The 26,464-nt window shown below is 42.9% G+C and overlaps 1 protein-coding gene across 1 annotated transcript; it reads right to left on the bottom strand.

Annotated features, from left to right (window-relative positions):
• Positions 1-275: 275 nt before the first annotated feature.
• Positions 276-26,301, bottom strand: LOC144949936 (interferon-induced very large GTPase 1-like). The gene is made up of 5 exons (XM_078879925.1): positions 26,228-26,301; positions 24,944-25,075; positions 3,116-4,145; positions 877-2,671; positions 276-289 (listed from the first exon to the last, which is right to left on the bottom strand). The coding sequence occupies exons 1-5, from the start codon at positions 26,299-26,301 to the stop codon at positions 276-278; spliced, it is 3,045 nt and encodes a 1,014-aa protein (XP_078736051.1).
• Positions 26,302-26,464: the final 163 nt, after the last annotated feature.

Raw genomic sequence — 26,464 nt, 5'->3', positions numbered from 1 at the left:
TGGTTGGAGTAGCGATTTTTTTGGTCAAATAGTCCACACATTTCTTTACTTCACGAATCAGACCGCTCAAAATGGCGCTTGAGATATGGTACATCTCAGAGTGTGACCCATTCTTACTCTGGCAGTGCTTTATGACCTGAGCCTTTATCCATTCTTTTGTAAAATCTGCATATGCGTTTATGTATCTGTAGTAATTTTCAAAGTCGTCTTCATCCAACAAATGCAGTTGCATTGCCAGTTGAAGGTTTTTCCGGCTCAAAAACGTAGGGCCACCGCTATCGCTCTTCACCTTCGTCGCAATATCCATCCCCAATTTGTTGTCGACAGCCTCAAGTAGAGACGGCTTCAGGCACTCGTTACAAAAGGTCTTTGCATGTTTCATATTTTCATCGCCTTGATGATATAGTTCCTTAAACATCACAAAATATGACTCCTTAATTTTTCTCATCTTAATATTTGGATCGTTGTTGTCATAATAAATGTCATGTTGTTTTTGCCAAGTTTCTATGGCATTAAAACAAATGAATACAGTGATGTCCTTGTAAAATTCTTTGCTAAATATTTCATTCTGCTGGTTTTTAAGTTCATTACTGATGTGATGCAGCAAATCGTGAGTGTAGGTTGAGCAATAATCATTCATTTTTATTTTTTCCTCAATCCACCTATCGCTTCTTTCAACAATCATATGTGAAACCTTGGTCAATCTGTTCACAGTTACGTTCTTTTTCATTGTTATCGAATTACAAATATTTTTTAACGTAAATACTTCACGTTTTGAGTGCTCTGGTTTTAGTTTAAATTGTTTGTTGTCAATTGTTTTAAAATATTTTTCAGGGCTTGCAAATGTTTGCAAACTATCACCAGCAATTTTCTCACAATCGATTTTACTGTTACGCAGTGATTTCATCATATCTTGGTAGACGTTTTGCCTTTTCAATGTTATTTTTGGGAGGTGTGTAACCACGATTGACCACATATTGCTAAACTCTCTTTCTAATTGTGTTTCCTTGAATTTAAATGTATTATTTTTGCAGGACTGAAGGAGTTTACAGACTTCCAATCCAATAATCTTCTTACTCTGGGTTTCAATTTCTGCAATGGAGTGTCCAGACTGCCTTCTACAAATAAACTCCTGGACTTTATTTAAGGCTTCTACTTGCAACTTATTGCAAAGCTGATTAGTGCTGATGTTAAAGTCCTCTTTGTATTTCTCTACTAAATGCACATCATTGCTTTGGTTTTCAAAGTAGCTTTTTATTTTGTTCTGTAAGGTGGCTCCTCCTTTTGAAATCTCATTATCTAATTCAGGTTCCAACTGTTGACTAATGTTTTGAAGATGAGAATAATCTATATTATTTATGTAATTATTTTTCTCTTGTGTCCAAGAAATAATGTCATTCCGAAATTCCCATTCCCAGCCTGTATAGTGAATGCACAGTTGGTTGTAAGCATTGGCAACCAAGCTGTTTTTGAAACTGAAAATGAATTTCTCGTTTTTCACTGCTTCCCAGATGCTTCCTATCCAAGTGCTGAAATCTGTTAGTGTTTTCTGTGCTTTTGTTCTCTTTTTAATATGGTCTATCAGGTGCTGCTTGAGGTGAAAAACCTGATCGCTGTATGCAGCACTGACTGAAGCCATTGGAGGGGTTCCATGCCAAAGGCCAGGAATGTACCAGTTGTCCCGACTCACGTCGTGCTCCATGACGTCGGTGAATTTACTGTAAGTGGATTCCTTGTGCTCCATTTTTGCAGCTGCCACTGTCATGTCATTTAGTTGATCAATAAGACATTTCTTGTCTCTCATGTTCTTGTCGATAGCAGTGACATCGCCAGAATTATGATGCACAAATAGGCACTTTGTTTTTTTCCCAACTTCTGTCATTCGTAGAAATGCATGGACAACGATTTGCAGAACATCTTTCATTTCTTCTACATTTTCCATTGCCAGATTAATGAGCGTGATATCACTCAATCCGATAACCACCGTGGCCAGCTCATTGTCGTGCTCGTAGCTGTCATCAAGTTTTGCCATCTCAGGGGCTTTCAGCCCTTCTGTGTCAATCACCAGGATGAAGTCACATGCCAGTTCTTGTTTCAGTTCATGGTCAATGCTGATGAGCTGCATGAAAGCGCCGCGTGTGCAGCGGCCACTGCTCACTGCGAACTGCAGCCCAAACATGGTGTTGAGAAGCGTGGACTTGCCTGTGCTCTGCACCCCCAGCACGGTCAGTACACACACGCGGGGGTCTCTGCCAAACTTAGCACTCACTGCCTTAAGCACGTCGGTCACCCAGTCAATGGGAATACAGCCAACGTCTCCATCCATCAGCTCCAAGGGAAACCCCTCCAAGAACAACTCCGCAGCAACAGCTGGGAGTGTCGGTGCCTTGCGGTAGGCAGGTGCTGTGGTCTTGGGCACTGAATGTTTCTGGACTGAGTTAGTTGCTTCGTAATACTGCCCAATTTCTCGTATGAAATGTACCAATCCCAATGAACTGGACGTCATTAATTCTTCAATTTTTTCCAATTTTGTTTCATTTTTTTTTGAATCAATATCTAGATTAACATATATTTTCTTGTAATCATCTCTTAACTTGGAAAATGTAACTCTAGATAGATCATTTAGTTGTAATTGCATCCACTGAAGAACAAACATTTTCATTTCTATGGACTCGTTCAATATAAAATCAACAAACATTTGCATCACATCTGAAAAACCAATTTCTTTCTGTTTTTTACGAATTTGTGTTTGTTTGTTTTTATTTGCTTTAATATAGTCATCAAAATTCTGATGTCCGATGTTTTTCACGCGACTTTGTTCTTTGTTGGTATCTGCCCACTTGTGCCACAGATCTCCTTGTAAAGGGAGATATCGTTGTTTACTTTCTTTCACATTTGATTTATCTATTTTATCCATGATGCCTTTTACTTTAGCTTTGCTTTCTTTGCATTTACTTTCACATTCATCGATTCTAATATTTAAACTTACAGCAACGTTGACCATGCTTTCTAATGTCTCATGGTTTTCAGTAGATTTTAGGAATGTTGTCATCTTAGAACGTAGTTTCTTAGTAAATGCTGCGTCATTTTGTTGCCCTTTCTGAATAATGTTTGCCTTTATTTTTAGCTCACACAAACTGTTGGTGATCGCAATTGTATTTCTGCTCCTGCTATTTTCTTTCTGGCTTGTTATTATAAACAACTGAGCATTCGAATTGGCAAGAATAGACATGTCTTCTACATCTAGTTCTCCGTTGTCGAAGATAATGAACATGGCATTTGAGATTGCTTTTAAAAACTCAAGCTGAACTAAGTGATCCCGGGCATCACCACGAAGATTTAAAACGCTGAACTCTGTTTGAAAAACATCTATTTTTGATTTTCCACAAGGACAGAACATGGACAATTCAACAAGACCATCGGAACATTTTCGAGGAATATCACCACATTCCATTTGTCGATGAACAAAGAAATCGTGTTTTTCATTACTAAGAATTGAATTTAGCAATTTTGATTTAGAAACATTACACTCTCCAACCCGAATGAATGAAATGAAAGGCATTGGTACGCTGACTAATGACTCCTCCATACTGGATGCATTTTCCTGTAGTTTCCAGTTTTTCACAATTTGTCTCATGGCCCACAACATAAATGTGATGTTCCCTTTGCCGGAATCAGGCAGTAAGAGAGGCAATGCAAACTGACATTGGGCCATCTTCTGCATAAGCACCTGTTGTAAGAAGCTGTCAGCGCAGAGAAACACTGCGGTTATCATGTCCAGTGGATTTATTAAATCAACTGTCGCATCACTGTCTGAGCTGCTTGAATTGTCATCATCACTTGTATCTGCTTCTTCCACTCTACGCTGGCCATATTCTGTGTTTCTGGCCCTGGGATTTGCCCTCATTAGATTCCTGAGGAAATGCTTGGAAAGTCCCTGAATATATTTGGGATTTTCCTCACAGCGAATTATTCTCAAAACATCATTTGTTGATATTTTTTCAGGGTAAAACTTGTCCAAAGTGAGTTTCTTCAAAATAGTCTGAAATATTACTTTTGAAGAGTAATTTTTGTCAACCTTGTCTTTATTACTATGCGGCTCGCTTCCTTCCAATATGCGGCGTCCTCTACTCTGTCCACGAACACTGAAAAATAAACACATGTCACATTACAATACAATGTTAAACATCACATTCATTTTGTATAAATACAAATATGGTATTCAGACAATTTTACTAAATTGATTACAGTGCTTATGACTGGAGATATATAACATTATTACACATATTTAGGTCTTGTGCACTCCCTCACAATTCCCAAAAGACGTGAACGTGTGTAGTTCAACGTTTATAGCCAGACAACATTGTTTTGTTTGTCAGGTGTTGTTCGGTTATTTGAACATCGAAGTGAAATACAAATTATTAGGGCACCATGTAATTCGGCTTTGTGTATGTTCATGGGTTGGGTCGAATGTGATTTGAAAACATATTTAATGGATGGTCATAGTCGAGATGCTGTGGGCTTCTTGTACCCGCAGGTCCCTGTGGGTGACCCGCAAAGTGGATTGGTTTTGGATTTGTCCACAAGCAGTTTTTAGGTTTGTGGTTCAGGTCAGGTTTGGTTCATGTTCATAGCAGGTGACCCACATGTGTCTTGCGATGAAGCACCATCACTTTTAAATCCTTTATATTAAGTTCGCTTGCTTGCTTAGGACCGTGCAAATCTATCGGTCGTTTTTTAACCCACTTCCCGTGATTCAATCGAGCTGACATTTTCCACACAGACTCGTTGTGCGTGACAATTAATGTTCGTGAAATTTTTTTTCCAAAATTTTACACTTTTTAGGACAAAAATATTATATTTAATTACCAATTGCTTAATGGAGCAATGCAATCATCTGACCCATAGGTGGCAGCCATCTCAAACCAGAGGACGAGAGGACTCTAGCCGCCACGCATATAAAGGATTTATATTGAAAAACTTTGTTTTTACTGGTTATACTTATTTGTAACTAGAAATTGTATGATGCATCGTTGGGCTGTTGGGCCTGCACGCTGGATTGTTGAAAACCTTAACACTTAAGTCAGCTGAATCCAGGAAAAGTTAAAAAAAATATTTCCTACAACTTCCCAAAATAACCTTCACTTACTATTAATTAAAATTCTAGATTTGAAGCTTTCGTGACTGCAAGGAATCATCTTCTTAGGTTTTTTTTCTCGGTAAAGTCACGTAGAAAGTAAAATAAAATAAAAACAAAAATCACGACGTTTCGGAGGCAACACAAGTCTCCGTCATCAGGTGGGACCGTCACAGCCAGATTAGCTGTATCAAGTGAGGCAATGATTCAAGATGTAATCCCTTAAAAGCGAGTTGAGGGGGGAGGGAGAGGGAGGGGGGAGCTCATCAGACTATGGTAGCCAATGAAAGGAACGTATCGGGAGGGAGGGGGGGCGAGGCCAAAAGGGTGGGCGATGGACGTGGAAGCGCTTGTGCGCAAGCGGCCAATTACTGCACACGCCAACACAATGGAGCGATTGTGCGCAAGCGGCCAGCCACTGCACCCGCCAACACAATGGGCAGAGAGGAGGAGGGGGAGGTCTAATACACATGATAGACAAAAGAACGAAAATGATGATGGGTACAAACTTAGGGGGAGCTCATCAGACTATGGTAGCCAATGAATGGAACGTATCGGGAGGGAGGGTGGGGCGGGGGGGGGCGAGGCCAAAAGGGTGGGCGACGGACGTGGAAGCGCTTGTGCGCAAGCGGCCAATTACTGCACACGCCAAGACAATGGAGAGAGAGGGGGAGTGGGGGGTCTGATACACATGATAGACAAAAGAACGAAAATGCCCATGTTTATACCAATGCTGGCTGAACAATGAAGAGAGTACTGTTAAAATAACTGGGGATGTTAACACTCGGTAAAGTACAGTAAAATAGTGCCTGTCAGATAAGATGGTCCAAAAAATGTGTGATTAAGTCTTTTTTGCGTGGTTGATAACATCTTTCCAATGACTACTAAGTTTGTACCCATCATCACGGTTGAAATTATGTCTGTGTTTGTATATTTGTATGGCTTCGTGTACAAACCTTTGATGGTAGCCGGGAGGTTTGCAGAGAACCTTGGTCTCGGAAAAGGCAATTTCATGAGAGCCCACCGAGTTGTAGCAATGATCGGCCACGGCAGAAGAATCAGTTCTGCCGTGTTTCAGATCTGACTTGTGCTCGCGGACACGATCAGAAACATGACGTTTCGTTTCTCCAATGTAGCAATCACCACAAATGCAACTCAATTTGTAGACTCCAGGATACTGTAAGTCAGGAACGACATCCTTCACAGATGGAATCAGATTACGGATTTTATGCACTATACTGAATCGGACTTGGATCTTATGTTTGTTTAGAATTTTGGAGATCTTTTTGGTCACGCCAGCTATGTATGGTAACGTGATGGTTTTGGTCGGAGTTTCATGTGGCTGTTTCTGTGTGGTGGGAGAGACAGCTTGGCGGATAGTACGGTCAGAGTATCCGTTCATCCTGAGGGCCGGTGAATTAAGACATGTACATCGGGCCCTCAGGATGAACGGATACTCTGACCGTACTATCCGCCAAGCTGTCTCTCCCACCACACAGAAACAGCCACATGAAACTCCGACCAAAACCATCACGTTACCATACATAGCTGGCGTGACCAAAAAGATCTCCAAAATTCTAAACAAACATAAGATCCAAGTCCGATTCAGTACAGTGCATAAAATCCGTGATCTGATTCCATCTGTGAAGGATGTCGTTCCTGACTTACAGTATCCTGGAGTCTACAAATTGAGTTGCATTTGTGGTGATTGCTACATTGGAGAAACGAAACGTCATGTTTCTGATCGTGTCCGCGAGCACAAGTCAGATCTGAAACACGGCAGAACTGATTCTTCTGCCGTGGCCGATCATTGCTACAACTCGGTGGGCTCTCATGAAATTGTCTTTTCCGAGACCAAGGTTCTCTGCAAACCTCCCGGCTACCATCAAAGGTTTGTACACGAAGCCATACAAATATACAAACACAGACATAATTTCAACCGTGATGATGGGTACAAACTTAGTAATCATTGGAAAGATGTTATCAACCACGCAAAAAAGACTTAATCACACATTTTTTGGACCATCTTATCTGACAGGCACTATTTTACTGTACTTTACCGAGTGTTAACATCCCCAGTTATTTTAACAGTACTCTCTTCATTGTTCAGCCAGCATTGGTATAAGCATGGGCATTTTCGTTCTTTTGTCTATCATGTGTATCAGACCCCCCACTCCCCCTCTCTCTCCATTTTGTTGGCGTGTGCAGTAATTGGCCGCTTGCGCACAAGCGCTTCCACGTCCGTCGCCCACCCTTTTGGCCTCGCCCCCCCCCCGCCCCCCCCCCTCCCTCCCGATACGTTCCATTCATGCTACCATAGTCTGATGAGCTCCCCCTAAGTTTGTACCCATCATCATTTTCGTTCTTTTGTCTATCATGTGTATTAGACCTCCCCCTCCTCCTCTCTGCCCATTGTGTTGGCGGGTGCAGTGGCTGGCCGCTTGCGCACAATCGCTCCATTGTGTTGGCGTGTGCAGTAATTGGCCGCTTGCGCACAAGCGCTTCCACGTCCATCGCCCACCCTTTTGGCCTCGCCCCCCCTCCCTCCCGATACGTTCCTTTCATTGGCTACCATAGTCTGATGAGCTCCCCCCTCCCTCTCCCTCCCCCCTCAACTCGCTTTTAAGGGATTACATCTTGAATCATTGCCTCACTTGATACAGCTAATCTGGCTGTGACGGTCCCACCTGATGATGGAGACTTGTGTTGCCTCCGAAACGTCGTGATTTTTGTTTTTACTTTATTTTACTTTCTACGTGACTTTACCGAGAAAAAAAAACCTAAGAAGATTAATTAAAATATTTACACTGATTTCTATATACATAGATGTATATATGTAGAGACATGTAAAGCACGCAAATTTAGACACATTTACAGATAAAAGAATATCTGCCATTCACCACTAAGTGGTGATGTCACCATGGCACTTGTACTAGGCCAGGGGCATTCTGAGGCCATGTGAAGTGTCGAGGGCTCGCTGACAAGAGGTCAAGGGACAGACCCAGGATTTAAAGGTTGACTAAACTGAAACTAAACTATTTTATCATACCAGGCAATGGCCACTGCCCTATATAGCTCTATTACAGAAGTGACCTGGTCACAAATGATAGCTGAACGAAATGGGTTAGCATGTGGAAATATATTGCAGACAAATACTCGATAATGCATTACTGACTGAGATGATTGGCAGATGCAACACCTGTACCAGCTATGGTGTAAAATAGTTTTATGTTAGCAGCCAAACACTGCTTGTTGTTGTGAGCATCGCTCCTCTGCCCTCCCTTCTTGTTGGAGGACAATTGCCTCCCATTGTCCAGTTGCGGTCTTCACGACCCTCCCCATTAGAGGCCAATCTTGAATCCACAGCAAGTCCACTCAGCTCCACATCCTCCTGTACCACATTAGTTCATCTCCTCCCAGCCCATGCCATGCCTGGCCAAACAGAAGCTGCTTAGGTATGCAGTGGTTGGGCATGCGGGCTACATGACCAAGCCAATGCAGCCTTGCTTGTTGGAGGAGCTCTCTGATAGCAATGTGTCCAAATCTTCAAGGTTTTGTGAGCTAATACAATCCAGCCTGGTTAAACCCAGGATGGTCCGTAGGCAGGCCAGCCTGAATGTTTAATAGAGGGGTTCATGTTTTCCAAGCATAGAGAAACGAGGACATGACTGTGGCGGAGAAGAACCAGAGCTTCGTGTAGAGCAACAGACCAGGGTAGCTTCAGCACAGCATTACGCAGCCGATGAAAATATAATGCCGCACAATTGATTTAGAGTGCAACCTCTGCTATGAAACCAGAGCTGGTCATAAGTACACTGCCAAGGTATGGAAATATCTCCACTCTCTCCACAACTTCCCTATCACCAAGAGGGAGTTGAGGTGGTGGAGTGCTTAATGGCACAACATATCCAGGCAGGTGTTTAATTTTTGTGAGGCTGATGGTAAGGCCCCAATTCTTAGTGGTACACTCCAGGTTCAGCAACAGCACCTCCAACTCCTATAATTGAGCAGCAATTACTAGATCGTTAGCATATGTCACATGGTTGACCAATACGGAGCCATCCCTCAACTGCACCTTGGCATTTAATAGCTTCCCATTGTATCTGTATTAAATGAAAATTCCTCCAATACAGCCATGGAAAGATTTTCGAACTACGTGGTCAAGGGATATTTTAAACAGTTTAGGGGCCAGAGGACATCCCTGTCGCACCCCAAAGTGAACAGGAAATGGCACTCCCACCAATGTATCTTGACCAAGGCCTGCCCAACGTCATGAAGTTCCTGAATGATTGTGAGCAGAGAGTCAGGGACTCTGAAAGCATGAAGAAGAACGCAGAGGCTTGGGATATTGTTGGTGACATAGGCCTTGACCACACCAAAAAAGCATCGATGTAGGTCCTGTTGAAATTCCCACAGAGAATATGGGATGTATGCAGGACCACGCTGGCCTGAAAACACATTGGGGCTTAGAAAGCCTCTGCTTAGCTTTGTCTGGCATAGCGATGTTGAATAATCCTTGCCAAGTCATTTCCTGGTATACTGAGGAGAGAGATGCCTCTGTAGTTTTTACAATCTGTCTGTTTTCCCTTCCTGAAGAGAAGATCAACAGGCCATACTTCCAATGCTGTGGCATCCGTCCTATGGCCCAGACAGGTATGGTGATGTTATGTAGGACAGTCTGCACACAGACGTCATCTTCCCTCAACAGTTCGCCTGGAAGATCATCTCTGCCTGGCACTTTTGCTTGTCTCAGACTTCCGATCGTCTGTCGTACTTCCACAACAAATGGCACCTCAGCCAGCCACTAACAAAGGGTGGCTATATCTGCCACAGCCCAAGTAGGGGCTGAAGGATTTTCCTTCCCTGATAAACCAATAGAATTGCTCTGCAAATCTGCAGACCTGTTTCTGTGGGTCGGAGATCAGATCACCATTATTTCCCTTAATGATGGTGATAGATTAGGTGCTGAAAGTTATTTTTTAAATGGAATTAACGAGTGATTTGTGATCACGGGCTCCTGCGGCATATTCCATCGACTCAGTAATCCATACCGACCACTCATCCTCCCAGCACCGCATGGCTCACCAAACTTCTGAGCGAATGCTGCAGTAAGCCTCCTCATTCTCTGCAAGCAATGATATTTCTACTTGAAAATAGGATCAGCGAGCCGAGACCAGACTATTGTGGGTTTGAATGGGGTCCTAGGTGGACACCCATCACAGTGGAAGAATGGTAGGTACATCTCACAGATGACAAGGTGATGGTCACTATGAGACCTCCTTTACCAGTGGCAAAATATAGTGATAGGTTTTTACCCTTTAAACTGGTACAAAAAACTGACACCTTTATACAAGGCATCATGTTTGCAATAACCACAACACAAGCAGTAAAAATGCAAACAAAGATAAACAACTCTGATAATGATATGCACTGTCCTTGAAGTTGATTGGTCCACACCAGAGACAGCTTTTCTTAGAGCCTAGTCTCCATTGGTGTTGGACCAGATGACGCCAAAAGGCGTACAACTCAAAAACAGCGCACTATCAGAGTATTGAGAGCTCGGGGTGTGGACCAATCAACTTCAAGGACAGTGCATATCATTATCAGAGTTGTTTATTTTTGTTTGCATTTTGACTGCTTGTGTTGTGGTTATTGCAAATATGATGCCTTGTATAAAGGTGTCAGTTTTTTGTACCAGTTTTAAGGGTAAAAACCTATCTCTAAGCTGATGGTCAATGGGACCATCAGGTCCTGGTGTCAAGGACATGGGCCCGCATCCACTGTTCTGTCACTTTATAGTCCAGCAATGCAGAAAAAAGTGTGTTGGTAATTACAAACCCATGTGCTACACAGAAGTCTAGCATTCTCCTACCGTTTTTATTGAGCTGATCTGGTCCATGCCTTATAATCGCTCCATCCCAGGTTTCTGCATCATGACCCACTCGGGTTTTAAAGTTACCCAAAAGGTTGGTTCCTTCCCGAGGGGCCACTTTAGTTAACCGAGTTACATATCCACATTACCACAGCCCACACACACAACAACAACCGCCATTAAGTGGCAGTGACGTCACCATGGCACTTTTCCCAGTCTATGTGCACGTTGGCAATGATTGTCGTTGTTTTACGTTCCAAGGTGTTGGTTGGGTCTCGTTTAATTTGAAGGTAGGTTCCTTCACGGAGTAAATATTTGATTGTATTATCATAATCCTCACGGGGCATCACAACAATTGATCAGCCCTTATCAGCAGCAAAAATTTGAATATCTGTATTTGCTCTTAATTCACAAACCTGATGTTACATTATGAATCATAGTTAGTACAACAGGCTCTGCCATGTACAAATTAGCACAATATGTAACGAAACAAACGCAGCCTCACATCAGTAGGACCTCTTCGTTCATAAAACACTCTGAACATCTCGTAAATATAATAAAATATATAAAGTTTAACCCTAATGATATTCTCGTAAGATTTGATGCGACTCCCCTGTTCACGAGGGCTCCGGTCAACGAGTCAATGAAATTACTCGTCACTGGTAACGAACACAGGTTTAGCCAAAGATATCCCAAGACTAGCTGAACACTGTCTAAAGGACACCTACTTCTTGTGGCAAGGTGACTTCTATAAACAAGAGGAAGGAGCAGCAATGGACTCTCCTTTGTCTCCTGTGATAGCGAATTTTGTACATCAAAGATTTTGAAATAAAATAAATAGCTTCACGCACACTAAAACCCTCCGCTTGGTTTAGATATGTGGATGACACATTGGTGGTCTGGCCACAAGGCAAAGATACACTTGTAATGACTGTGAATGTCATTGTGTGGTGCCAGGCTTGCAAGGCCACGGCAGATAATGTGCTGAAATGTGTAGCCCGCTTACAGGGCATAGTACTAGCCCTAGCGGGGCTTGGGTGAGCGCTGGTCAGTGCAGAGGCACCACGTACAGTGTGCGGTGCGGGCTCCCGGTGAGGGAGCAAGAGAGAGTGTCAGCCAGCCAGGGTTACGTTGGGGCATGATACGCTGGTTCACCTGCCAACAAGTGACCGGATGATATTGGGGGGGGGGGGGGCACCGGTGGACGGGGGCCGCTGGGTGGTCACGTGGTATAGAAGAGCTCTCGGGAGCCTTTGGGAAAGGGCCAGAGAGATCGAGAAGGTGGGCGGGTGGAGAGGCGGAGCCAGCACCAGCCCGGGCCGATATAACGGCGGCCCCGTGTGGGGCTCGGGGTTCTTGACTGTTGGCGAGTGAAGATCCACATCGGGTTGAAGAAGCCTCTAGCCAAGCTGTCCGGGACCCAGCTCGTGGTCCGGACTGGGATAGCGGGACCGTGTCTAGTTCTGCCATAGCGTGGTTAGATGGGCGTTCAACACCCGAGTGTAGGTTACGTTATGTTGAGTTGATGTCATAAATAGTATAGCTCCCAAGACAACGTCTGCGACTCAGTTGGACTCACTACACTTAACTAATTTCTAAACCATCTCAACTCGCAAAACCCATCCATCCAGTTCACCGTGAAAGTGGAAGCTGACAGAACTCTACAATTCCTGGATATTCTGCCCGTACGAGGTCGAAATGTTAACATAACACACAGCATTTACAGAAAGAAAACGCACACTGACGCCTATCTGAATGCAGTCACACCATCACCCCGCACAGAAATCTGCTCTCATTAAAACTCATTCATCGGGCTAAGAAAGTGTCAGATGGTGATAGTCTGAGAAGTGAAATTAAACATGCTAAAGAAGAAGCACTGCAATTTAATGGTTACAATGATGCACAAATCAACAGGGCATTGAATGTCAAAACCAAGTCAAATAACACGAGCATTGAAACTGTCCAAGTAATTAAAATTATTAAAATACCATATATTGTGGGAGTAACTGATAAACTAGCCAGGCGTTTGGAAAAAAAACATCCGAGTCAGATTTTCCACGGTACATAAAATACAGAAATGTATATCTGGTACAAAAGATTTATTACCAAAGATATCAACAGGAGGTGTGTACCCGATTAATTGCACTTGTGGCTAATGCTATGTTGGGCAAACAGGACGAATGATCAGCACGAGACTACAAGAAGACCAAATAAATATTAAATACTCCCAAATACAACTGTCAGCAGTAGCAGAACACGTGTGCTGACAAGGACACTCGATTGATTTTGATAAGTTCTGCGCAAAACTAGTTATTACAGGCCAACATTAATTAGATAATCTATCAAAATTGAAATAAATAAAAACAGCTACCGACTTAGTGCCACGTGGAAGCGAATGATCAAACAATACATTGTTTAAATAGCGATTACCATTGGTGTAGCTAATTTTATACATATAACAAACAGGAAAGACAAGATCAATGGGCTCACATAATGTGTGTTGATTCATTATTTCCCCCCCCACGTTTCGCCAGAAGAGTGCACAAGCGTGATCATCACATGTACGCCTCTATATGAGCAACAAAACAGGTAGAATTTTCCACATATCTGGATGTTTCCTGATGGCTTTTTCAAGAGTCGGGTGCCTGCAGCCATTTTACAAAATAGTCAGAACTATAGCAGTATATTGTACCAGTGTCAAGCGTCGTTTTGAAGAGACCAAAGACAAATGGCCCCAATGCAGACAAGTTATCCCGTTAAAGTCTAGAGGGGAGGGGATCCAATGGGCAACAGGTTGGTGTGGAATCAGCAATCAAAGAGGTGAGTTCCGAAGCTGTGATAACGGGAAACCTAACCAACATAGCACCCTTGAATCAGTAGTGGGCAGATCAAATGGAAGAATAATTGAGGGGGGGGGGAATATTATTTGGGAACGGATAGTCGAATATGTATTCTTAAAAAAAAACTGCTGAATGGTGGTGAAGTAATCAGTGGAAGAAGGATAATTATATTTCTTTGTGCATTTATTCAAAAGGCGGCTGACCAGCAATAAAGAATGATTTTGCTCTAGGGATGTTGTTGGGAAATGCATGAAGATGTTCTTTAAAAAGCTGGTGATTCATCTGCAGACAGTGTATTTTTGATCCCACAGATCAGTAGTGTACCATGGGAAGGGGTAACTACAAGAGATCCAGAGAGTTTTGAGGGGAGCCAGACGATCAAGAATATTTTACAGAACAGAATTATATAATTTAGCAGCCTCCGCAATGGGAAGATGGCACTCCGGAGGGAGGAGAGAATTGTAGGGGGCCTCTATAAAGAGAGGTCTGGGTAATGGATGCAAATTTGTGAGAAAAAAATTCTGTTGTTAGTGGGCAGAACACGGAGGAGGTCGAGGGACATCAAAGAGTAACAGTGAATTATCAGAAATTTCAGAGTCAATGACAGTTCAGTTATTGGCAGCCCAAGATAACAAACCAAGTCTAAAGTGTATCCAGCAGAGTGAGTGGGCATTTTAACATGTTGCATGAAGCCAAACGAGTGTAGGATGGCCAAAAAAGAACTCAGTAACAAAAAGGTGTACATGCAGCATCTACATGTATATTTCAGTCACAAAATGTCAAAATCCACTCAGAATGAGCACACACAAGCGAAAAGAACTCAGAAATTTTAAAAAGGAATGTAGGGATAAACTAGGGAGGCTAATACAATTATATTAATAGTATGGGTTGGATACATCTATATCTCCAGTCCTTTGCCAGGTAATCAAGTGAGTGAAACATTGGTAGAGATAAAGGATGAAGAGTTGCTGGTTGCACGTGGATTAATGTCAACCCCCCCCCCCCCCACCCGCGTTGACTAGATAAAGAGGGTTACACCTCGTTCAATTTTATGTAGAGGCCTATGCCAGTTCTCCATGGAACACAGGAAGTCAAGATGGCTGATGAGTTCATTTACAGCCAAATAATTTCTGGAAATGGATCGTAAGTGGAATAATTGAGTAGACGTGGTTGTGGGTGCCTTTTAAAGGATATATTTGAGTTGGTCTTGATGGACAATGGTCCACTAGAGTGGCATAAAAATCTGGAGAGCTAGGACTAAATGGATCCTAAATATGGTTCTTGTTCATCAGTTGCAAAAAATATTCATGCTACAACCTACCACATGATGTACGTAGGCTAATAACCTTAGAAGACCCAAGGGATGACAGAGACTAGACAGTGGTACATCATGAGAACAAGTAATAAAACTTACTCAAGCGTACAGATAAAGAATAAAGTCATTATGCCAAGTCAAACTGCTGTTTGGCATGCTATACAGACATGACACGGTGATGACAGTGGTACTGATTGGAGATGACAATGGAGTAGACACCCGGTGAAGGCGTTGCCCAGTGCTGAAGTGGCCTGGCAACAGAGAAGAAGCTGCTGGATGCTGGCACCGCAAGATGAAGGTGATGGCGCTGCCCATTGATGATGATGCTGTCCAGCGATGGTGACGAAGATACCCTGTGATGGCAATGGAGTGACCCAACGGTGGTGATGGAGCTGCCCGGTGATATATATATGTATGTTGAGCTTCTGGTACACCGTACATAGCCAACTGTGCTAATCGGAGGTGTGGGGAAGGATAACAAAATGAACAAAAAAGCAGTTCTAAATGAATTTGTTTGAAATCAAGATAAAAAAATGCGTAGCTCCAGTGGCTTCGTAATATCAGAAGGAAAATCATTCCAGATGGCTGAAGAAGTGCATCTGAAAGCACGCGATGGGGTAACCATCTTTGTTTGATGGCTAGCCAAAAGCCACTATGAGCATGACCGGAGTTCGCGTGATGGTTAATACTCCTTGATGAGATGAGAAAGGTATTGTGGTTAATTTGTGGAAAGCACTTTGTTTTTAATGAGTGCGACCTCATAATATATTCGTTGAGCAATCAGAATCCATTGCAGCTCATCGAGCACTGGAAGGATATGATCGGATCTTGCAGCACCCGTCAAGATACGTGCTAATAAATGTTGTACTCGCTGCAGTTTGGTAATATTTGTTTCCAGATATGTAGAGTAGTGAGTAGCAATAATTGAGCCTTGTTGATACTATAATACATGCCACCATGTTGGCTATATCACGACCCGTGGTCGAATATGACGTAGAACAATGGTATGAAAACTGCAGGACCAAATTACATATTGCACGTGGTGATGGCAATACATAGTCTGGTCGAGTATGGTGCCGAGGCTCTTTGGATGATTAAAAAACTGAATCCTGGAGTCTGCAACCATCACACCTGATCCTCCCACATGATTTTGCCTGAGCGCCAAACAGCAAAATATCTGATTTTTCTTTATTAAGCAGCATTTCGTTGCGTGCAAACCAAACATGCACCGCTCGCGTGCAATCTTCGATGTTACTGAAGCTTTCTATATCTAACTTTGACTTCACTGCTAAGTTGTGTATCATCAGTATATTGATGGAACTTGATCTTTAGTGATGAGATGACATTGGCGAATGCAGAGATGTACGTTGAAAATAGGAAGGGAATGAGGATGGAACCCTACGGTATGCCGACTAGGCATGACATAGGCGATGACTGTTCATCGCCCAGATTGACGAAATGAACTGTGATCGACCACAAAGGTATGACTCAATCTACTCCAGTGCCATACCCTATACAACAAACCTTGACCTTAGCCGCCTGATGAGCATCTCATGGTCAACGATGTCAAAGGTGGCTGAGAGATCGAGGCCAAGCAATGTTGTGATGCACCAGTAATCTATGATCTGGCAGAGGTCAACAATGATCTTTAGTAGGCCCGTCTCAGTGCTGTGGACCTTCTGGTATGCTGTCTGCAACCGGTGTAATCTGCCAATCACAGCGACGTGGGGAAGTAGCTGCTTCAGACACAAATGCTCTATGACCTTTGCAATCATACTCAGGTTTGAGATTGGGCAATAGTTTGAGGGGTCACTATGGCTCATGCCAATTTTTTTCAGGAGCAGTGTTAAGATCATCATTTTTAACTGGTCTGGGAAACAACCGTACCTGAATTTAAGATTAGCCAGGTGCACAATCAGCGGTTTAAAGCACGTCCTAGCATAATTTAAGAAATGATTTGTGGATGTAGTTGATTGGCGATGTCTTATTTGGCAGCCGTGCGATGGACATCGACACCTATGCCACCGATGTGGTTCCAAGCTGATCAAACTCAGATGGTAGACTGGGAGTAAGCGTTGCCTTCAATTTAAAAACTGACATCTAGATCGTTGTTGTTTTATCAGCAAAGAACATCGCAAGTACTGTTCACAGACCTGTTTAACTAGTTGATGGGTGGTTGAAGTGCAGCAGATCTGTCATGACACACCACAAAGCACAGTGGTCGCAAACCAACTCATTGATATGCAGAGCATAGAATGATCTGCAAAACTCAAAAAATGTCAATTGGCAGTTCTGTAGGCCACTCTGTAGTCTCAAAACCAGTTTTCTTCCAAAGATGCTCCAGCTTCCTCCACATCTGCTTTGCAGCAATTGCCTCCAGTGATAGCCAGTGACTGTGCACTTCCCCCTTCTCTGTGTGCTTGTTCGGATCAGCAGGAGTTCGTAAATAACAGCAGTGATATAATTTCATAATTGGGCTGCAAATGAAGATGTGATCCAGTACATATTGTGCTGCTGACGTGCTTGGTTAAACTGTGACTGTTGATAATCTCGGCGAGATCACTGTTGATTTTGCCACAAAGACAAGTCGGTACAGGACTGTTTAGGTCACCACAAATGATATAGCGATAGTCAAGTGACCCACTGTCTAGTAGACCGGAAAACAATTCCGACAGCAGTGAGTACAATGGTCGATAGATGACAGCAATCCAAAGAATTTGCATGCTTTCGTTATTTTCAAAAGAAGCAGCTTAAATAATGTGGTTGTAAATGAGTCACTCATGACTTTGATGCAGATGTCTCTACGGTGAATCAGTGTGATCCCACCACCAATCGGGCTGTTGGTGCCAGGCTTCCCACAATGGTGCTGATGTACAATAGCATATCTGTTAGCTTCACGCTTAATTACATCCAGTGAGTCGTCATGTAACCATGTTTCGGTAATAGCCAATATGTCAAGTCCACAATCGATGATCAGATCCCGGATCAGCGCCGTCTTTTTGACTATAGAGAGTGCATTGATCAATTGGAAGTTGAGAAGCCCTGGCCAAAGGTTTGGCTCGAAATCTGACATCAGAAATATGTCGATATAGGCGCTCTTCCGTGATTGTGTGGATATAGAGCAGAAGATGAACTGACCAGATCTGCAGCACAACCATTTGCGAGGAATTGCAGCAAGTAATGAACACGGTCAGGTAGTGGTGGAATTTCCATAGCAGATCATAGCACAGTGGGTGTGGAACTCGAGTAGTTTTAACCGCACGTTGGATACTGGTCCGAGTCTGCTGGTGAGTCCCACCGCAATATCGGTTACGTTTGGGTGAGATAGAATTGGTATGGCTCCCGATTTTCCAGGAAAGAGGGGAGGCATTGTTTTATCAGACTGCTTGGCTCGCTCAGCTAGAGTCCCACAAGAGCAGTGCCAAGGCCACAAGTAGCCAGGCAGCAGAAGCAGAAATTGCAGTGTCACAATCGCAAGGTGTTGTTGTTGCTGCTGTTGATTATGCTGTTGTTGCTGCTGTTTTTGCTGCTACTAATGTTGTTGCCCCTGATCGACCCCTTTGATCAACACATTTCATCAACCCTAACACTGTAAAATCTCACACTGTGAACTCGAACACTATAACCTATGAACTTTTACCTATAAATTAGGACACTCTAAACTATAACACCATAAACTATTACTATATAAACTAGTGTTATAGTTTATAACACCATCATCCATGGCAATGCTGAAGGAGCTGCCTGGTGATGGCGATGGAGCTGTCTGGCAATGTAGCTGCCCAGCAATGGCGATGCAGCTGTCAAGAGATGGAGCTGTTAGGCGATGGTGGAGCGTCTGGGCGGCTGAACAAATGGTGGCGGAATTGGTCGTTTTCTATATTCATTAAAATGACAGAGATAATTCAATGTAATTATGAAAAAAACATGTTTTACAATAAACTAAATTAATCAAAATAAAAACATTAACCAAAGCAAAATATGTACTTTAGGTACTGCAAGCAGGAACGGTGATACACAGCTATTTGCGGATGTGATATGATGTCTATAATTTATATATTCTCCCTAACCCAAGTGTTATTTTTCAATTCTCGGTAAATTTCCATGCATTCAATTCTCAATGTTTTTTTAATACTTGTTTTATTTTATTTTATATACACATATTCACGTCTCTAAATCACGATATACCACCATTGTCTCACCCACCTACAAATTGGCTCGATATCTTGCAGCAATTCACTGGTAAGACCACCTCTTCTGTTCTTAACACAGCTCACCTGGTGTCGCCAATTAAAGACATCTCACTGTCCCCAGGTGATTTGCTCGTTAGTTTCGATGTAGTTTCTTTGTTCACCAAAGTTCCTGTGCCCAAGACCATTGCAACAATTGAAGATTTGGTCCAACAAGGACTGAATGCTGATGTACCAGCACTGGTGATACACTGCCTCACCAATACATACTGCACCTGGAATGGAACATTCTACAAAACAAACTGAAGGCACGCCAATGGGTTCTCTTTTATCTCCGGTTGTAGCCAACATTTTCATGAAAAAATTTAAGACGGACGCCATCCAGGCATCCACTCTATGCCCGTCCTTGTGGAAGAGATACGTGGATGACACGTTTGTCATCTGGCCACATGGCCGACCGGCTCTGAAACAATTCGTCAACCACATCAATTCCATACACCCAGCAATCAAATTCACCATGCAGGTAGAAAAGGATGGCATGCTACCTTTCTTGATAGTCTTCATCAAAAAGAGATCAGATGGCTCATTGAGCTACTTTGTCTATAGGAAAGTAACCCATACTGATGCCTACCTAAAACCTGATTACCACTACCATCCATCCCAGAAGAATTCCCTCATCAAAATGCTACACCATAGAGCTCAATGTATCTCCGACCATTAACACCTGACCAGTGAACTCAAACACGTACGCTCTCAAGGCAAATTGATATTCTGACTACACAATCCACAAAGCCATCACCCCAACCGTGAGGAAGGAGCCATCTGAAGATCCAATCAAAACCATCATCTTGCTTTACATAGCAGGGATAACCAAAAATATTTCCAATATCTTGAACAAACACAAAATCCAGGTCCGATTTAACACAGTGCCTAAAGTTTGTGATCTGATCCCATCTGTGAAGGACAAGATTCCTGACATGCAATACCCCGACGTCTACAAACTAAGCTGCATCTGCGGAAGCAGTTACAGCTTGGGGAAACTAAACGACATGTCTCGGACCGTGCTCGTGAACATAAGGCAGATCTGAAACACGGCAGGACCAATACTTCTGACATCGCTGATTATTACTTTAATACAGCTGGCTCACCTGAAATTGATTTCCCTAAGACGATGGTACTTTGCAAGCCAACTGGCTAACAACAAAGATTCGTTCACGAAGCCATCCATATATATAGACACAGACAAAATTTCAACCAAGACGACAGTTATAAACTTATACTCTTAGGTTTTGTCGGTAAAGTCATGTAGGTAAAATAATAATAATAATAATAAAAAAAATAATAATAAATGAAAAATAACTACATTTAATTACGACGTTTCGGAGGCAACACAAGTCTCCGTCTTCAGGTGGGACCGTCACAGCTAAATTTACTGTATCAAGTGAAGAGAAATCCAAGAAACAAGATCTTAAATACTGGTTAAGGGGGAGGGGGGAGGAACTTATCTAAATATGGCAGTCAGGGACTGGGAGGGTGGGGGGGATGCGGGGCTAGAAGGGAAGGTACAAGTGAAGCACCTCCACAGGGATTACGGCCGATGTTGGCTTCCAAAACCAAAACAATAGCAGCACTGTTAAACGCGGTGGATGTCAACAACTCGGTAAAATAGACTGGTACCTGTCAAATAAGATGTTACAAATATGCGTAGTTAAACATTTTTTACATGGTTAATAACATCGTTCCAATGTTTCGATTTAAAGCTTTCGTGACTGCAGGGATTCATCTTCTTGGTTCTTTCGGTAAAGTCACGTAGAAGGGAAGTAATAAAATAATAAATATAAAACATAATAAAACAATTCTCACGACGTTTCGGCCACAACGCAAGCAGCCGTCCTCAGGTGAAGAACATGTCTGTCGATAAGACAGAGTCTAAATGACACGTCTTAGGCTTGGAGTGTCTATTTAAGCTGTGAGGGAGAAGGAAGAGAGCCTTGACAAAAGAATTTGCATTTGAAGAGGAATTTAGCATATTTATGGGAAATGCAGGAATGCAAATAGTGCTAATTGTGAAATGCGTGGGAGGTGGGTGGGGGGTTTTCAAAGTCATATTATGCCCATTGCGTTGTGGCTGAAACGTCGTGAGAATTGTTTTATTATGTTTTATTTGTATTATTTTATTACTTCCCTTCTACGTGACTTTACCGAAAGAACCAAGAAGATCTTTCCAATGATTGCTCAATTTGTACCCATCATCACGGTTGAAGTTATGTCTACGTTTGTATATCTGGATGGCTTCATGCACAAACCTTTGATGGTAGCCAGAAGGTTTGCAGAGCACCTTGGTCTCGGAAAAGACAATATCATGAGAGCCCACAGCGTTGTAACAATGATCAGCAACGGCAGAAGAATCAGTTTTGCCGTGTTTCAGATTTGACATGTGCTCGCGGACCCGATCAGACATGACGTTTCGTTTCCCCAATGTAACAATCACCACAGATGCAACTCAGTTTACATACTCCAGGGTATTGCAAGTCAGGAATGACATCTTTCACAGATGGGATTAGATCACGGATTTTATGTATTGTACTGAATCGGAGCTAGATCTCATGTTTGTTTAGAATTTTGGAAATCTTTTTGGTCACGCCTGCTATGTATGGCAAAGTGATGGTTGTGATCGGAGTTTCAGGTGGTTGTTTCTGTATGGTGGGAGAAACAGCTTGGCAGATAGTACGGTCAGAGTATCCGTTCATCTTGAGGGCCAGACGTATATGTTTTAATTCACTGGCCAGGTGGTGTTGGTCAGAGATGCAATGAGCTCTGTGGTATAGTGTTTTGATGAGATCATTCTTTTGAGCTGGGTGGTGGTGGGAATCAGGTTTCAAGTAGGAATCTGTGTGGATGGCCTTCATGTAAACAGAATGTCCCAAGGAACCGTCAGGACTCCTCTCAAACAGAATATCCAAGAATGGTAGTTTACCGTCTTTCTCCACTTCCATGGTGAATCTGATGGATGGGTGTCTAGAATTGATGTGGTCCAAGAAGTGGTTCAATGCTGGGAGGCCATGTGGCCAGATGACGAAAGTGTCATCCACATACCTCTTCCACAGGGAAGGACGCAGGGTGGATGTCTGGATGGCGTCTGATTCAAACTTTTCCATGAACATGTTGGCTATAACTGGTGACAAGGGGGAGCCCATAGGGGTACCCTCATTCTGTTTGTAGAAGGTGCCATTCCAGGTAAAATAGGTGTTGGTGAGGCAATGCCTAACCAGCGCAGGTACATCAGAATTCAATCCATGTTGGACTAAGTCCTCAATTATTGTTAGGGTGTCCGGTACTGGGACTTTGGTGAACAAAGATACTACATCAAAGCTGACGAGGATGTCATCAGGAGATAGTACCATGTCCTTAACCATAGAGACTAATTGGGTTGAGTTGAGTACTGCTGAAGAGGTCTTGCCTGTGAAGGGGAGCAGAGTATCTGATAGAAAACGGGCTAGTTTGTACGTAGGAGAGTTTATGGTCGACACGATGGGTCGTAGCAGGGTGCCTTCTTTATGGATTTTGGGAAGACCATAGAGTCTGGGAAGTCTATCACGTTACCATATATAGCAGGCGTGACCAAAAAGATCTCCAAAATTCTAAACAAACATAAGATCCAAGTCCGATTCAGTACAGTGCATAAAATCCGTGATCTGATTCCATCTTTGAAGGATGTCGTTCCTGACTTACAGTATCCTGGAGTCTACAAATTGAGTTGCATTTGTGGTGATTGCTACATTGGAGAAACGAAACGTTGTGTTTCTGATCGTGTCCGCGAGCACAAGTCAGATCTGAAACACGGCAGAACTGATTCTTCGGCCGTTGCCGATCATTGCTACAACTCGGTGGGCTCTCATGAAATTGTCTTTTCCGAGACCAAGATTCTCTGCAAACCTCCTGGCTACCATCAAAGGTTTGTATACGAAGCCATACAAATATACAAACACATACATAATTTCAACCGTGATGATGGTTACAAACTGAGTAATCATTGGAAAGATGTGATTAACCATGCAAAAAAGATTTAACTACACTTAGTTGGCCAATCTTATTTGACATAACTATTACAAGTTTACCATGTTTAGTGGTTGTCTCCTTGTCACAGGTTGAGTCACAAACCGTACCTCTCCATAACAAAGGCTCACCCTCTTAAGCCTCACCTTACCATATGAATAAAAAGTGTGCTTTACTTGGCCCTTCCCCCCCCCCCCTCTCCAACCATTATATAAACGGAGTGGTAGCTCCTGCAATCTCTCATTTACTTGATACAGCTGTCGTGGCTGTGACGGTTCCACCTGAAGACGGAAGCTTGTGTTGCCTCCGAAACGTCGTGATTTTTATTTTATTTTACTTTTATTAATTTTAATGTTTTACCTACGTGACTTTACCGAAAAAACCTATGAATATGAATCCTTGCAGTCACGAAAGCTTCAAATCTAGAATTTATGCCAATAAATATAATGGATCCAGAAAATTAGTTATATAACAAGTCATGCAAAAGAGCAAGATGGAAAAATATAGTAAAAATATGCACCCAACATGCATATGGTGAATATTTTTATCCGAATCAACTTTGGTAATATTATATAGGAATAAAGACAACCACAGTGCACCATACAAACGTGCATTATATTAGCCTTTGTGAGCTCACCTATGATTAATCACATGTATAATTGTGCACTTTCCTAATATATACGGGTAGCCAGGTGCGTTTTTAAGTGAATGCAATGGTGATCAGGGATTGATCCCCACGTGCACTCAGTCTGCCCAAATTACAGATTCAGGCGGACTTCGTACTGAGAAATTTAACTGCGGTATTTTGATGTGGAGAGTGTTTCTGATCACTATTGCAGATATGCAATTGCCCGTCTGAGGAACACTTTGAAATTAAATGTCCCCGTTTCACAAACCCCTGGTGCTCAGTTGTTGTGGAGTCGTCCACTTCTCCGGAGGACAACACATCGTCGCCGAACTGTATTATTGTTGTTGATGTTCTCTATGTAGCCGACCTGTTCCCCTCGCAATTATTCACGATGAGAAGATAGCGACAGGGTGTTCCAGCTACAACTAGATTCGAAAAAAAATGGGATTGCACAGACAACAACATGTGTCAATGATAAGGGGATGTATTAGATAAACTGTGTTGTTATACACTGGCGCAGTTGTAATGAACCCCCTAGTTATTGATTGCCTAGTTTAGGGTGGACAATGGAATACAGGCAGAGGACGAATTTTACAATGTATAGGGCAGTCCTGGGGTTACGAACCTAATTAGTTCCTGACACCCGTTCGTAAATCAAACGGTTTGTAAGTAGGAACAGAATGCCATGGTCAGGGTCTATGCACAGATCGGCGAAAGTAATGGTGAATGAGGCCATAAAACCTCCAAGCGAGGTGGCAACCTAGGGGACATGGCTGGTGGTAGCAATCACGGGGGCTATATTGTGCAGTGGATAGCCTCCTGGAAGCTTTGCTTACGAAGGGGCTGGCCATCACTCTGCTCACAGAGGTACTTCTATTAATAACGTTGAGTAGCCCTGAGCCTACCTTCCAGTTGGGCTGGGGATGTGGTGCTCAAGTTCCACCCACAGCTGGTGGTGTTCTACGGACTCGGCATCCTGGTGGATGTGAGCCACGTGCGGTTCTTCCTCCAGGTGTTCAATCCACACAGCAAAGTGGCTAAAATACGGTGCCCCATGGAAATCACAGACGTCCACACCATTACACGCTCACAGCAACGTGTTGGATATATGATCCTTTTTCCAAAATGCATTTTAAGAATAATTCTGCTAATCATATTTTTTATTTTCATATAATCACTCGCGGGTCGCTGGGAGCACAAACAAACGGACCCCCCCCCCCCCTCGCGAGCAGCTGCCTTGTCACGCTCGCAACAGGGAGCCGGAGATGAACCATAAAAAATAATTAAAGGACCCCCCCCCCCTTTACAAAGGACAGAGAGAGGAGGGTGTGGTAACACAGGCTTCAAAGGCCGCCACCAAGCCGGGCGACGAAAGCGAACAGACGGGTTTTTGCGAGCTATTTTAGTTAACTTTTTTCATGTTTCTTCCAAAAACGGTAAAAATTCCAAAACTTAGCGACCAAAGATTAAGCTAACATTATCGATCCTCACACTCACTCCAATTAAAAACCAGGCTACAATCTACATTAGTGGATCATTACTCATTTATTAATTCAATACTAAAGTTATTTTTACCTTTAATAATTTTCTACATGACCTGACTGAAGCATCAAAGAAGAATTCAGTCAGGGTTATTCCTAAGCCAAGTCGAATTCTCTAACCTCGGGATATCAGATAATAATAACAACTCGAGAACAAACAGCACAAACCCAGGATACAGGCGGTGGAACGAAGGTTAGTAAAACCCTATGAAATACGTAATAATAATTCTAAATCACAAATCTTGAATAAACACAAACCAAATAATAATTACGAGTAGTAGACAAAGGGTCACCTTAGAAGAATTAAAGGCGAAATAAGTCCGTCATACCTAACCAAGATGTAATGTACTCCATAGGAAAAGTGCCTCCCAACCGTCTTTGTCTTCCCGCAGCACGGATAGCAAAGAATGTAACGCCCAGAGCGAGGGAAGTGGCTCAAGAGAGCTTTTATTGCAGGTTGGGCATCTGTGTTCCACGGATGAAAATATGGCTTGGGAAAGGAGATTTAACAGATGTCTCAATAAAACACACGCACACACGGACACACATACCACTCCCCCTCCCCACAGCCAGCGACATCAAAGAAAGTCAGGCCTTTGTGAACAGAGAGAGAGGGATTATACAATTCTAAGTACGAACACGATTCACAAATCGTCAGTCTTGCTCCAATCTTGCGGTGCCGTCGCGAGGGAACAGGCACCGACCACAACCATGGGTGTCATGTCTCCCAGAGAGAAGTGACGATGTGTGGTTGGAGAGCTGGGTTCGGCATGAGCCGACAAGAGTATCGCTGAAAGTTTTATGCTACACTAGCGGTAAGTACCCAGCGTTGCCCGGGCAAAAAAGGCAGACACACACATGCACTCACATACACAGACATCGACT

Source organism: Lampetra fluviatilis, chromosome 55, assembly GCF_964198595.1.
Source record: "Lampetra fluviatilis chromosome 55, kcLamFluv1.1, whole genome shotgun sequence".
Taxonomy (NCBI): Eukaryota; Metazoa; Chordata; class Hyperoartia; order Petromyzontiformes; family Petromyzontidae; genus Lampetra; species Lampetra fluviatilis.
This window is presented reverse-complemented; position numbering and strand designations above follow the sequence as displayed.

Coding starts and splice junctions, on each gene's coding strand:
- LOC144949936 (XM_078879925.1), bottom strand. CDS start 26,301: ATGACACCCATGGTTGTGGTCGGTGCCTGTTCCCTCGCGACGGCACCG. Junction 25,076..26,227: donor TGGAGCAAGACTGACGATTT/GTGAATCGTGTT, acceptor ACCGTATTTTAG/CCACTTTGCTGTGTGGATTG. Junction 4,146..24,943: donor ATCCCCAGCCCAACTGGAAG/GTAGGCTCAGGG, acceptor TTTATTTTTCAG/TGTTCGTGGACAGAGTAGAG.